The 15896-nt window shown below is 39.9% G+C and overlaps 1 protein-coding gene across 2 annotated transcripts in view; it reads right to left on the bottom strand.

Annotated features, from left to right (window-relative positions):
• The window catches only part of kif21a (kinesin family member 21A), a 136802-nt gene that overhangs the window by 91804 nt on the left and 29102 nt on the right, over window positions 1–15896 (bottom strand). For both annotated transcript variants that reach the window (XM_041202464.1, XM_041202463.1), the window contains exons 5-7: window positions 10005–10139; window positions 8864–9031; window positions 3178–3293 (exon numbers count right to left, since the gene is read on the bottom strand). In XM_041202464.1, coding sequence (XP_041058398.1) covers window positions 3178–3293; window positions 8864–9031; window positions 10005–10139 — 419 coding nt within the window. The remainder of the gene's footprint in view (window positions 1–3177; window positions 3294–8863; window positions 9032–10004; window positions 10140–15896) is intronic.

Here is a 15896-nt window from a genome sequence, read left to right on the forward strand (position 1 = left end):
CTGCAATATTTTGCCAACTGACTTCTTAATAGGAGATGTGACACACAATGTAGGTCTCAAAATTGGCTCTATTTATTTTCAATACACATGCAGACATATTTAAGACATATCCTTGCTTATTTTGCTTTTGTAATGGGAGTTTATAATTTTGTTGGCCTTCATTGTTAAGTATCCTAACAAATGCTGTAAAAAAACAGGAGGAATGGATACACTCACCACTCCAAGAGAAAGATCCGAATTCCTGCTTGCTAACTTGATACTGCCCTTCTGCATACCTGATGGTTACATTCAATTAATTTATCTGAGATTGTGTCTAAAGTGTCTATATGTACAACTGAAAAAAAGATCCAATTTTGAGATTTTCCACGTTATATGGCACATCTCCATTATCACAGTGCTATGTGCCCTGCATTGATGTATATCCTGGTTCACCAGCACCAAGTACAATTAACAAAATGCTTGCTTTGGTTTACACTGTAGGACTTGTATTTCTTTGCAATTTAATTAGGCGAAGTTTCTCTAGACATTGCTAATTTTTCTGAGCTGAAAAATTAGCCTTCTTTTTGGACAAATGGGCAAATGCATGGCAGATGCAGTATAATGTGGATAAATGTGAGGTTATCCATTTTGGTAGCAAAAACAGGAAAGCAGATTATCTAAATTGAGAGAGGGGAATGTGCAATGAGACCTGGGTGTCCTTGTACACCAGTTGCTGAAGGTAAGCATGCAGGTGCAGCAGGCGGTAAAGACGGCAAATGGAACGTTGGCCTTCATGGTCAGAGGATTCGAGTACAGGAACAGGGGTGTTTTGCTGCAATTGTACAGGGCCTTGATGAGACTACACCTGGAATATTGTGTGCAGTTTTGGTCTCCTTATCTGAGGAAGGATGTACTTGCTATAGAGGGAGTGCAGCGAAGGTTTGATTCCTCGGATGGCGGGACTGACATATGAGGAGAGATTGAGTCAATTAGGATTATATTTGCTGGATGAGGGGAATCTCATAGAAACCTATAAAATTCTAACAGGACTAGACAGGGTAGATGCAGGAAGGATGTTCCCAATGGTTGGGGAGTCCAGAACCAGGGGTCACAGTCTGAGGATACGGGATAGACCATTTAGGACTGAGAGGAGGAGAAATTTCTTCACCCAGAGAGTGCTGAGCCTGTGGAACTCGTTACCACAGAAAGCAGTTGAGATCAAAACATTGTATGTTTTCAAGGAGTTAGATATAGCTCTTGGGGCAAAAGGGATCAAAGGATATGGGGAGAAAGCGGGAGCAGGCTATTGAGTTGGATGATCAGCCATGATCATAATGAATGGCAGAACAGGCTTGAAGGGCCGAATGGCCTACTCCTGCTCCTAGTTTCTATGTCTATGTTTTACAACACATTTATACTAGCCTACACTGCACCTTTGCACTTATTTGGCACTGACACTTAACTCTGTTCCACAGATGCTCTAATCGTAATCACTTTTACAGTTCAGTACTGTACTCTATAAATTCACATATTAAAAGACCTCTCATTCTGACTTTCATGAAATGCCTTCTGACAATCCCAGTGAAACATGTATACTGCTTAGATCTTATTCACTGAGTTTGATATCTCAAGAAAAGGGAGAACATTCACACAACTCAACCAAGAGCTTCTAAAACAACGTCAAGCTGAAATCTATTCAGATGAATGTCAATAGTATGCCATACAACGATGCCATATGACTAACTGGTCTGTCATTCCTTATTCCACCAAAGGAAACTACATGCTCAACAGTGAACCCACACTGCTTACCCACCTGGAAACCAATTCAAGGCCAGGAAAAGTGCGTTCCTTTCAAAGTTACAATTACTTTTCAAAATTAAATTTTTCCTTTTTGTGTCTAGCGAAAAACTTGCAACAATTTGGTTTGCTGAAAAATTCCAATCAATAGGCAGGGTTCACTAATTAGAAATGCATGTAGTGAAGCAAGAACAGTGCAGAGGGTTGCAGAATTATCCTGTTACCTCCAATACCTGCGTTTGATTGGATAAAAATGATCCCCCTTTCCTGGATAGGACTTGAACAACTCACTTCCTAATAAGCAGAAAGCCACAATGGGAGACTGTCCAAGTATTTGCACAAATAAACAGCAACTAATTAATTATAGTCAGACTTTTCATGCTTCTGCTTTGGTTGTGTCAGCATCACAGATTAACATCCTTAGTCTGCCAACAGTTATATGGTTAGTGCTTGCTAGCCAGGCATGACCTGCTGATATGGTAGCCCTGATAATGAAAATCATATAAATGGAAATAACCTAAGATGGATCTTGAAGATTTCAAGTGATGAGGCTGTGACTATTTCCTTTGGCAGTTTGAGAGATTGTCCTTGGGAAGATAGATTATTGATACACTGCCTTGGAATCAAATAGTTTGTGTGATCACTACATCATGTTTTGTCATTGCCGCAGGGCATCAGGTACTTGCTTCTGTCAATCCCCACTAGTTTATTTCATATTTTATAGAACGTGGTCAGTCTACTTTTGTCCCTCCTTTGCTGTAGTGATTCCCATTCCAACCCTTCATCACCGATGTGATACTTGCGCATTTCCCAGACTGACTGATGCAGAATCATGCAGCACATCATTGTATTACTTCAATCTCATCTCTTGCCATATAAGGATCACACAAATAACTTGCACACTCTAGGGCTGGATGAACAAATGTTTGGTAAGCTAAAACTCTGATATTTTTGTTGCAATACCAAGATTCCTCATCAGAAATCCAAATACCCTGTTTGCTTTGGATGTTATCTGCTGAATGTGGAACCCATATTGACGGTTGTTTTTCAGATGACCCCCAGGTACGGTTGTATAGCTACTTGTTGGAGAATTTGATTACAGAACTTAAAGAATGGTTTTGGAAACAAAATATTCAAAGTGGGCCAATAATTATTGCTCTTTCAATTACAACACACTGAAGTTTTGAGGGAGCAACTAAAACTGACACTTGGTACTTGAAATGAACAAGTGTTCCATTTTCCAGCACTGATGTCCTTCAGCTTCAGCAATGCAAAAATTCAACCTTTACGTTATAAAACTAAATACCCAGCAATAGCAATGAAGTAGTTCTTTGTGCTGATTTTTAAAAAAGACTTACAGAAGAAAATGATACCAATTTGTTAACAATACAGGGTACCTACCTATTGCCTCCTAAGGAATCTTGCAGCAATCTTGTTAATTTTGAGTCTCGATAAGGTACATGAGTGACTCGCTTACTTTTATCGCCAAGTGCACTGATGACATTTCCAAGTGCCAGCTGGAAAGCAAATTTTGAAAGAAAATTAAGATTTTTGCAAAAGCTGCTAAATCCAAGAATTATCATTTTGTTTGAATGTTCTTGCGACAACATGACTGATACTTGAGTAGACATTTGGTTTTCAAAACTATATAAGCTAGATTGGTACTATATGCTTGTTTACTAGAAGGAAAATTATAAATGGGAAAAGAGAAAAACCTAGCCTGTCTTACCAGTGGCACCAGAGCCAGAAAGTTGGTTTCAAACCCTACCACATCTACATGTGCACAATCTAGGTTGATGCCACTCATTACAATTCTTAGGAACTGTTTCACTGCCAGAGGTGCCATCCATCAGACAAGATATTAAACCAAGTCCCATCTCTTAGGTAGGCGGAATTAAGTGAATCCCATTGTACTATTCAATGACAGCCAGAGCCAGGGAGTTCTCTCAGTGTCACAGCCAATATTGCAAAAAACAGATTATCTTGCAAGTTTCTCATTACTGTTTCTAGGTGGCCCAAAAAGCACTGGGTAGATGGGATAGGGGTGTTGCAGAAGACAGGTGCATTCTGGATCCTTCCTTGAATCAAGCTGGGCCAAGGTGCCCTTTTTTTTTATAAAACAGCTAAGAGGCAGATAGTTCTGTGGTTAACAGTGTCAATTATCTTTGAAAATGGATTGGGAGGCCTCCATTTGGGAGGTATGTGAATATATTTAATTATAATCCCATCCTAACCACACTGTGGTTGTATCTATGCCACATGAACTGCAGCGGTTCAAGGTGGCAGCTCACCACCACCACCTTCTCAAGGGCAATTAATGTTAGGCAACAATTGATGGCCTAAGCAGCAACGTCCCTATCCTGTGAAAGAACAAGTTAAAAAAAAATAGATACGACTGAATTACCTATTACAGAAGGCAATTGCAGGGTGAACATTCTTCATAAGATTATAAATCTATTCCTATTCAATTTCTTGTTGGCCACAGAAGGTTCAGAGTGGTCCAAATTGCAGGAATCCATCTCCTGCTTGGCGACAGAGTATGAACTGATAGTGAAGTCAAGAGATCATTGAAGTTGGCTGGGGTATTAAGATTTTAAGCAGCATGCGCAGCCTGCCTAAGCTTTTAAGCTGAACTAAGAATTGGAGTGTTGTTAAGCAGTATATTACCTCTATTCACCACAGGACAGCCAATGGTGTAAGTCAGAATGTACAATCTCTGTTTTCATGTTTCTGTCTCTCTCCTCTACTACCTCTCCCCTGCTCATCTATGTTTTTCTTTTCCACTTCTGTCCCTGTGCTCATGTTTTTTCTCATCCTGTTCTGCTTTCTGGTGGTAAAATGAGGAGAAGCTGCCAAGGATGCAGGTCGTATTCTTCTGTGCTAAATGCAGGGAAGACATGGTTTACAAGCCTCTGGGCTTATTTCTCACCTTCATCTCTCTTTTTCATCATTAATCTTGATTTTTTTTTTGTCAATTCCCTTTCCTTCCCACCACAGCCGATCCTTATCAAGATTGCTGCTTCTCACTAACTTGCTCACTTACAACTCCTTCTCTATAACTTATTCCAACCTTCCCTCTAATCTTTACTTCTAATCATCCATCTCATGTTAGTGAGCAGAACCTCACTATAATTCATTAACCCATTCATTGGGCAGAATTTTTCCGCTGGCGAGCTGGGGACAGGGCCTGCTCGCTGATGCGAAAATGACGCGGGATGATGTCGGGGGTTCCCCCTGATGTCATCCCACCCCATTAAATATTCAGGAAGGCAGGGGGACAGCATGATCAGCTGTCCACCCGCCGACCTGTCAATGGCCAATTGAGGCCTCTGACAGGGTAGTTAAACCAATTAAAGGCCCTGCCTGTCCAACCTTAAGGTTGGTGGGCAGGCCAGGAGCCCCAGCGGGCTTCTGAAAAAACATGAAACCTCGGCGGGATGAGGTTTCATGTCTGTTTTTAAAAAGTTTAATAAAGTTTTTGTGATATTTATTAAAATGTCCCATCTCGTGTGACATTGTCACATGAGGGGGACATGTTAATAACTTTTTTATTTTTCTATTTTTAAAGTTTCAAACACTGTGAACGCTCTCCCTGAGGCAGCATTTAGTCTCAGGAAGATGTACGCTCTTTTGCGCGCATGCATGAAAGAGCGCACCCTGACAGTTGGGGAATCCCCGCCCCCCAACCCAGGGAGCGCCTAGCGCTTCCTGTCGGGTGGCCCGCTGGGCAGGCCTTAATTGATCCACCCACTTAAAATGGCAGCGGGGCCCATTTTGGTGGTGGCAATTGGTTGCCCGCTCGCCCATCAAGGGCAAAATTCTGCCCACTGACTTCACCCCTCTCTTCAATCCCTGCTATCTCTGCTTGTGAGCCTCAACCTTATATTTCTCATCTTCTCACCTTTTTTGCTAGTTGAGTAAGCTACTCTCCTCCCCTTAGCACGGAGCTGGAAAGCAGCTTTTTATTTAAATGTTCTGTAATCTTCCTAGCTCTGTCATCTGTTTTCAGCACTGGAAGCTCTTCAAAAAAGCTAATGTACCATCCCCACCTAGGGAAGTAAGCGCAATCAAGTGGGTGGCACAAGTCAAAGCAGGGGAGAGGAATGCTTTAAACTCAGGCAAGTCAGCGTACAAGGTGAGTATCATTGGTTCTGCATAGGGTAATTGGATGAACAGGAATTAGGTCAGAGGCCTAGAGAGAAGTGGGCAGGCAGAACAGAGGCAATGTTCCTTCTAAGCTGCATAGGTGCGCGGCCACGCGGGCACTCTGCTTTCTCTGACTCACCACTTATTTGTTCACTCACCTGGACTTGTGCATCAACCAGGCTGCAATCCCACCGATTTTTCCTCAAAGCTCCAGTATTCTTATTTCCCATTCTCATACAATTAGTCCCAGATCAAGCCCTCTCCGCTCCTACTATTTCATGCTGCATCCCAAATCTATTGTTTCTTCCTCATAGAGAACACTACCCCCTACCCACTCAATCCTCAGTCCTACCTCATCTGTGAAATAGCTTATTGTGCCTTTTGTGAAAATATTTACCATCATTCAAGCCAAGTCAGAGAATAGGCTATCTTAAAATGATAGGTGGTGTCATACTTTAGCATTACCATTTAGCTCCTGTAGCATTTCACAATAACAATGCTCGAAGTGCATTTCCAAAAACACTAAGCAATGCTACAAAGCATCTGCTATCATGCTACAAAGCATCTGCTATCATGCACACACACAAACCCACTCTCCTGACCCTTTCTCAAGATGTAGACTACATGAAATGCCACTAGAGGATGCTATTCCCTTGAAAAACAATAAGCATTTCCAGAAATCTGATGAACATTTAAAAATTTAGTTAAACTGAACAGTTTAAACAGTGTTAGTTCCAATCTTACTGATATCATTCTTGGCTTCAAGCTCCAATCCAGGATTTGAACACAATCTAGGATGACAGAGGGAGTAATGCATTTTTGAAGCTGTTATTCACCTGTTCAGGTGGATGCAACAGATTCATAGCACTGTATTGGAAGAAAGACTGCGGGTAAAATTTTTAGTTTGGCAGGTGGGCGCGCGCCCGACCCAACTGAGCGTAAAATGACGTGCAATGACATTGGCTGAGTGTCCTGACGTTATCATGCACTCACACGATATTTTGGTCAGCGGGCACGCGCCAAAGTCGACAGCACGCACACCGACAATTAAAAGGCCTGTTAAAGGCCATTATAAAAAGTTAAATTAAAAAAAATTTTTCACTGCCCATCCAACCTTATTGTTGGCAGGCAGGCGAAAAGGCCATGCAGCCTTTACACTTTTTTTTTTTGAAACCTCATCCATGGGCAGGATGAGGTTTCTAAAAGCAAATAAAAATAAAATGAAAACTTCAATTTTGCATCAATAACATGTCCCTGCTCATGTGTCATTACATTTTAATCTCTTCATCTCCGAGGCAGCTCTGTGCCTCAGGGAGATTATGAAGCGTGCACGCCCCCCTGCCCCCGCACAATGCTGAGCACTGCCTCTTGTGTTTCACAATGACTGGATCTTAATTGGCCCACTAGTGTGAAATTGCCTTCCAGCCCCAACTACAGGCGGCAGTTGGCTTCCCAACCGCCCCCGCCCAGCCCGCCTGCCATGGGTGAAATCCTACCCCTTGTGTTTTTCTAGTGGCCTGACAGTATTCATTACTCAACTGATACCACAGTGCTTCATTCTTCTTAATTCTGTTTGTGGGACCTTACTATGCGAGAAATGAATGTGACATTTGCCTTCAAAGTGAATTCACTTCAAAATGCAACACCGATACATTGGATCAATCCTTGGCTGCCTCCTGTTTCTCATCTACGTGCTGCCTTTCGGCAACATCCAAAAGCACAGTGTTAGTTTTCACATGCATGCTGACGAAACCCAGCTCTACCTCACCACCTCTCTCAATCCCTCCACTGTTGCTAAATTATTGGACTGATTATATGAAATCCACTACAGGAAGAGCAGAAATTTCCTCCAATTAAATACACCAAGACTGAAGCCATTGTTTTCAATCCCCACTCCAAATTCCATTCCCTAGCTACCGACTCCACTCATCTCCCTGGCAACAGTCTGAGGTTAAGCCAGTATGTTCGCATCCTTGGTGTCTGACCTTATATTTGTGTCATCACTAAAACCAACTATTTCCACTTCTGTAACAATCAGCTGACTTCGCCCATCTCAACTCATCTGCTGCTGAATCCCTCATTTGTGCCTTCATTACCTCTAAACTCTACTATTGCAACACACTCCTGGTTGGTCTCCCACACTCCATCCAAAATTTCCCCTTCTTTACTTACAGCAAGTCCTATTCCCCTTCAGTCCTGCGCTTGCTGACTTACATTGGCTTCCTGGTCAAGCAACGTCTTCATTTTAAAATTCCTTTTTTTTAAAAAAATCAAACCCCTCCATGGCCTTGCCCCTCCCTATCTCCTAATGTACTTCATCTCCACAGCCCTCAAGATATCTGCACTCAACTAATTCTGCCCTTTTGAGCGTCCTCAAATTATAATTACTCCACCACTGGAGGCCATACCTTCAGTTGCCTAGGTCCCAATCTCTGGAACACCCTCCCTAACCCTCACAGACCCTCTAGCTTGCTTTAAGACATTCCTTAAAACTTACTTACTTGACCATTTTTGGTCAGCTGACCTAATATCTCATGATGTAGTTCGGTGTCACACTTTGTTGTATAATGCTCCAGTGAAGTGCCTTGCTTTGTAATGTTAAAGATAGCATATGAATATTTGTTATTGGAGGAACACAGAAGAAATGATGCATGCATTCCTCTTCACAAAAATGGAGATTTACAGCTACCAACCATATTTTGGGATTTTCATTCTTTCTCCAAATCCTACAGAAAAGGGTCCAAAAGTTTGTTTTTTAAAACAAACTATTCCTTTTTCATGTATACAGATGTCATGCTACCAATATCCATTTGCACATTATCCTATAACATTCCAGTACATTTATTACAGAAAATTTAAGCTATATAGGAAGTACACATCATCCTGTCAAACTTGCACAAAAATCCTCACCACTACGAAGTACTATTCAGCATGTACTCACTAGACCACAGTTAATTGAAATTCCTTCTTTTGCCCTCTCTCCAGTTGCTCCTGTACGCTTTAGCCTTTCTGATCCTGCAAGATCAACAAAATGGAACTTGGCTGTGAGGGTTTCAAACTCATTCATTTCTGTCGATTCGTTAATTACTTTATTGTCCATCACTTCATCCTGCATTAAAAACAAAATTAAACCATTTTAGTTCCAGGTATGAACAGATGTCAACTTATGCTAAAATTCTACACAAATATAAGTAAAACCACCACTGCAATATGTTTCATCAATTTACATACTACAATTTTATTGGTTCTGTCTTTTCACTTTACATGTGTTCACTGAACTGCGTATTTACAGCAGTTTTCTTCATATTTCCAGCAATTAAGTTATCCTCAATATGTCTTTTTAAAACCAGCAGGTTAGAGACACATCACATTTCCCCTAGAAATATCAAATTCTTACCAATGACCTTATCAAAATTTACCTATAAACCATGCTCCAAAGGTTATTTGGTTCACTTTCAAAACAATGAACAATTGTGAACTTTTGAATGGCTATGTGCACATTTCCTTTTAATTAATGCCTATTTAGCAAGAATGGGTAAAATATGCTCTCCCATCCAAATCAACATTAAGTGCAAATATTCCTGCATTTCCTTGAATAATAATTTTAAAATCTTGAATCTTTTATGTAATTAAGGCCTTTACAGATATAAATCTTTACTTGAAAATATAATTGCTATAATTCTACATAAATTAAAGAAGTGATATAGTTGATAGGTAATAAATCAATTTCATGTTTTATGTAGCTTTCCTGCATTGAACACCGGATAAGGTAATAACTAGATATTTATTTGCTGATACCAAAAATTCACGCAAAACATAAATTTACAATAAGCAAAAATACCATCTGCACAGGAGAAAAATAGTAAACAAACTACTCCAACAACAGAAATCTTGGGGAGAGGAAGAAACAAAATCAGTTGAACCATGGAAGGATCCTTCTAAAATTACACAGAAACCCAATCAAATTTTTAAAAATGCAATTGCTAATTCATCTTGAAGAAAGGGCTTAAAATGCTATTAGGTCACAATAAATCAGATTACTATTGCCAGTTCCTTCAATGTCATACAGATTAGAAACTTACATTATCATTTTTGATGCAGACGCGCACTTGACATAAATGTATTGTAAAAATGGCATGAGAGCGAGAACTCTGAACATTCATTTGAGTACTAGCAGTTGTACGAGAAAGAGCTCCCAACTTCAGACACTGCAGCATCTACAAGACAAGATGAAAAAACATCAGATCTTTAAACTTAATCTAACACTTTTACGTGAACAGTTTTTTTCACCAATATGGATGAGGTGCTCAGGACATAATTATATCTCCAAAGGTCAAATGATATGTTTTCATTAACAAATATGCTGAACTCAAGTTATCATCATTGCAGACTCTAGAGTGCTTGGGTATATTTGTATTTCATCACTGTTTTAACAGAATTTCTGGCTAGTTTATTATAATAGGATCAAATTATTCTGTTCTTCACTTTCAACCCCTTTAGCAATATCAAAATTTTCCACCTGTAAGCTCAGTATGAATTTAGACAGTCATCAACATTTACATATATACAATATTTATAATGTCAATGCCATTCACATTTGCATCTTTACCCACAAGAGACTAAAGACTGGTTTCATTTGCAGGATAATTCCCTGAAAGTCCACTCTTATTCCAAGAATAGAGACTAATCTACCTGGGGTTTAGTGTTGCCCAATACTTTTCCTGATTCCACGAAAGCATGCAAATTAGCTTTTAGGTAAAACACAATGCAGACATGCTTGAAATTTGCCTTTATCAATGGGCTGGAGTGTGGTTCATTGCCTGAGACAGTAGATGGTACGAAAGTAATCTTCCTCTTTGATCTGAACAAAACCTTGTTTATATTCCCTAATGCAAAGCCTGCAGACACTATTGGAAAATTATAGTTTGCAAATTGTTGTTGCATATTAGATGCTTTTTCTCTTTGCTCATGCTATCACATGTCAGAAATGTAAGGTGCTGGATGTTGACTTTCCACACCCAAGTGTTTCTTTCCTTTGAAGTCAGTTTTGTTTTAAATTTTTAAACAAAAAGCCAGGAAAACAAACTAAACTTGCCAGCCTTAAGAATTTTGCAACAGAATGGTAAATACATAAATCTGTGTGATTGTTTTTTGGAGTAGGTCAAAACACAATGCCATGCAGCTCTTCAAACTGGGAGTCAGGCAGTGCCATTTCTGAGGTGGTCTTTAGCAAAGCTAAGATGTTGGACAAATAATTTTAGTTTCGCCTTTTTCACAAGCAAAACATCATTGGTGAAGCTGTTCAACATTATTATTTGAGTAAACCACTTGACCGGTGCTTTATTTTGTGGAAATTACTGCTCCTCATTCACTGAATTGAGCTTACCAATAATTTTGCATCATGCAGACTTTTGTCCAGCTCTTCAACCACATCAATCTATTCACTGACTTACCACATTCAAAAGGTAACAAAAATTTTTTATGAACATTTCCAGTATTAGCTAATTTGCTACAATTTCAACATGCTTCCATGTTACCATTTCTCAAAGCAAACCTTAATTGGTATGAGCTAGACATCCACATTGCAATGCAGAATGAATATTCAAACGAACATGAATACTATAATCAGCCAGTTAGCTGCCACACCTATGAAAAATAAGTGTGTTTCACCCTTTGTTGTGACTTGTGGTGCCTCAGTAGAATAGTAGGGGCATCCAAAAAAGTTCAATCACGTGCTTTCAAGTCAAAGCATCAAACATAAATTTAATGCATTTTGTTGCTAATGACATTAGGATCATGCCACAACATTTTTTTGATATACGAAAGTTAGATTTATGGAAACTTCTTTGCAGTGGGGAAAAAAAACTTGTTAGATCTTGCATTGTACACCAACTATAACCAAGGCAACCTGAAATCTTAGAATCATCTCTGATAAATGATAAATTAACCAAATGCGTGACATACTCAGGTTAATTCTCAGATACAGGAGCAGTAGTAGACAAAGGCAAAGTGGTGAATATGGTACACAAATCTTTCAGATAGTCTCCGATAAGGGCACACATAAGCACAGCCTTGCAATTTACTGAGTCAAATGTTCTGGTCAGGTCAATGAAGACAATGAAGAGTTCTTGGTGTTGTTCTCAGCATTGTTCTTGGATTTGTCTACCAACAAAGGTCATGTCAGAGGTTCTCTGGAAGGCCTAAAGCCACGCTGTCTCTGGGAGGATATCCTTAGCCACAGGAAGCAGGCAATTCAGGAGAATGCTTATCAGGATTTTCCGTTCTATGGGAAAGAGGGAAATGCCTTGATAATTTCCACAGCATGATTAATCTCCCTTCCTGAAGGTTATTACAATTGTTGCATTCCTGAAGTCAGGGGTTTCGGGGTGGTGTGGGTGTTATATTTCCTCCCAAATCCGTAGGGTGAGCGCATGAAGTCTTGCTATGAGCAGATGTCTGCCAGCTTTGAAGACCTTAGCTGGAATACCATCAGAGTTGCAGGCTTTGTTATTTTTCATCTACTTGATTGTTTTTCACAGCTCTCATGTCGATGGTGGTTCAAGCATGGATTCAACCACAGGGTACTGAGGGGTAGCCTGGAGAATTTAAGCTATCACTGTGGATGCATGGTTGAAGAGTTGTTCAAAATGCTCTTTTCAGCATTGATGGATGGCATTGCCATCCTTAACAGAAAGAGCATTGTGATAGTGAAGGAGAATTTGCCCAATCGACTTTGGTCTATAGATGATCCTGGTGGCTTCAAAAAAGATTTTCATGTCATGATGATCAGCATATTGCTGGATCTTTCAGGTTTTCAATTCCCACTACATGTCCTTTATCTTTCAGGTTTGACTTATGTGTCAGCTGTGAGTTTCTGGAAAGCTGCCTTCTTGACTTGGGTTGTTCTGCCAAATGAAGGCTGCTCATTTTTGTTCTAGAAGATCATCTATTACAGCATAATTTTTGTTGAATCAGTCCTAATGGTTTGGGCACAGGAGTCTAGTACAGCAGATTTTATTTGAGCCCACTGTTCTGGAATTTAGTTGGGTGTGTGACTATTTTCCAGATTGGTCTCAAGCTGCATTTGGAATAACTCTCTTTGGTCAGGCTGCTTTAGGGTTGAGACATTGATCTTCTTCCTCTTGGACTTTTGGGCCTTGCAATGCCTTGGTGCTAGGTGGATGTTCATCACTGTTCAAACAGGTTGATGATCTGTCCATCAGGAATCATAAGAGGTCCTTAACAAACATCCATGCACATGGAGTAAGGAGCCAGGAAACAAAACGGATTGCAAGAAAGCCAACAGAAAACAAAGGGTGGGAATTAAATGTAAGTTTCTCCAATGGTATGAAGTGGGGTCCTGGAGGTATACTTGGACCATTGCTTTTTACTATACATAAATGGCTTAGACTCAAATTGGGAGGGATGGTGTTGAAATTTGCACTTGACTCCAATTTGGGGATATAACAACATCAAGGATTGCACCAAAATGCAGGGAGATATGCAGGTTTCCAGAGAGGACAAATTAAATGGCAAATCAAATTGAATACAGCAAAGTGACACACTGTTCATTTTGGGAAGTGGAATAAAGAAGCTGTTATTCCTGGAAGGTAAGATACTAAATGGGATAAAAGAGCAAAGTGATCCAGGAATACAAACACATAAATCACTAAAAGTAGCAACAAGTTGGTAAGGCAATAAAAAATGCAAAGAAAGTACTGGGGGCCATCTCTACAAGAATCAAATACAAAAGCAGAGAGGTATATTTAAGTTTATAGAGAATCTTCAATGGGCCACACCTGCCAAACTGCGTAGTTCTGATTCCATACTATTAAAGGATACTAAAGCACTGTAGAAAATTACAATACTGTTACCAGAATTGAAAGGATTCTACCATCAGGAAAAATTGAGCAGACTGAAGCTCTTTCCTCTGGAAGATGATCTGATGCAGATCTTTAAAGCAAAAAGATGGAGTGCCAAAGGGCAGACATGAAGAAATTGTTTACACTTATGGACAAGTCCAGAACATGGGTGCTTAAGATAGACACTTACAAATCAAATGAAGAATTTATGAAGAATTTCTTTACACAAAAGTGGCAGGAATGTGTAACTTGATACCACTTGGGGTGGTTGATGCAGACATCATAGATACGTTTATGGGGATGCACGCAAGAGAGAAGGGAATTGATGGCTTTGGGGGTTGGATAGGAAAAGGTAATTTGAGCAAGAGCCACTGCATAGCAGCAAGATCAAGGCTTGTGAGTGCACATAACAGAGTACAATAGTATGTGTGCAGCACAGTAGAGTTTTGGATCCGCCAAGGTACATCAGGTTGGAGGCAGGCATGCATAGGACTGGAGTGATTGAGTCTGGAAATGATAGCGGCATGAGCCCAGATTTTGCAATAGTAATGACAATGATACAGTTAGCATTCATCACCACTGAAATAGACAGTAACTTCAGGATATGCGCAGAATAATGTAGAAACACAGGAGTTGTTGTCAGCAATTCAATTTTCCTACAAGTGCGTATGTTGAGATTCCCCCTAGGATGCAATCCCCAAGTACTGAACTTACAAAAACTTCCACATTTACGCTGTTAGTCTTGATAAAAACTCTCACTTTGTTGAGTGAGGTGTAACAGGGTTTTTAAACAATGTATCAATGTATCAAGTTTATAATTACTGTACAACACCTTTACTGGTCCTGAAAAAGTAATTGTCAACTGTCAAATTTCATCGTGATAAAAACCCCTTATAATTATAAAATATTATAGAAAGTTTGCTCATAATTTTTTAGTTTCCAGTTTAATCCATAATCATATTTATTTTGCTGGCTGAAAATTGAAGTTACGAATGAAGGCATTTAATATTTTTAATTTCCTTCTTGTATTCTGCATGATACTTCAGTATGATCGGCTGCTTAACCCGCTCAATAACATTACTGCTGCTGGATGCCTGCAGATCTGTTGACCTGGCTCCAGATTTAAACTGCCATTAGGAAAGTGGAAGTCCGCACCACTAGACCTCTATGGGCAGCTTTCTTCGAAGCCAGCAGTAAGTGCAGTTGCTTTTCTGTTGACCAAAAAATCAATGCCATTATTCAGAGTTTCAGTAGTAAAGGGAGCTGTGGTATGGTTGGTTGCAAGCAACATTGTGGCGAAGGAAACAGGGAGTCTTTGTGATGAAGAAGGTATGAAGTCAGAGGTGCAGCTGTGAGTTGAATGAACCCCTAATTCAACTTGAGACATGGAAAGGTACAGAGCTTGTGACAGGGGCTATGATCCTCCCCAAGGCTTAGGTGAAGGAGACAGAGGTTGTTCACATGGACTTCCAGAAAACATAGACTTAAAAATGAAAGATCATGGAATTGGAGGCATTGGAAACAGCAAGTAAGGATAATGGGTAAGTGCTCAAATTGGCAGAATATGCCTAAATGGAGTTCTCCAGGGATCTGTCCCCCAGGACCCCAGTTTTCCATCACATTTGTAAATGACTTGGATGAAGGAATAGAGAGCCATATATCCAAGTTTGCCAACAAGTCAGGTGGCACAATGAACAGTCTAGATAAAAGCAGAATAATGCAAAGGGACACTAACAGATTAAGTAAATGGGCAAAACCTATGACAGATGGAGTTCAATGTGGGAAAGGGTGAACTCATCAATTTTGTGCTCAAGCAAGATAGAATAGAGTATTTTCTAAATATGAGCTAGGAAACTGTGGATGGGCATAGAGATTTAGATGCTCTAATACAGAAACCATTAAAAGGTAGTTGACAGTTGCAAAAAATAACTTGAAAGACTAATATATTGTTGGCTTTAATCTCAAGAGAGCTGCAAGTTGCTCAGAAATCTGGTTAGATACCACTTGGAACACTGCATTCAGTTCTGGCATGGCATTTTGGTTTTGGTGCAAGTGCAATGCAATTTCACCAGAATTATATAAAGGACTAAAATGCTAAATTATCAGGATGAG

Source organism: Carcharodon carcharias, chromosome 13, assembly GCF_017639515.1.
Source record: "Carcharodon carcharias isolate sCarCar2 chromosome 13, sCarCar2.pri, whole genome shotgun sequence".
NCBI classification, from domain to species: Eukaryota; Metazoa; Chordata; class Chondrichthyes; order Lamniformes; family Lamnidae; genus Carcharodon; species Carcharodon carcharias.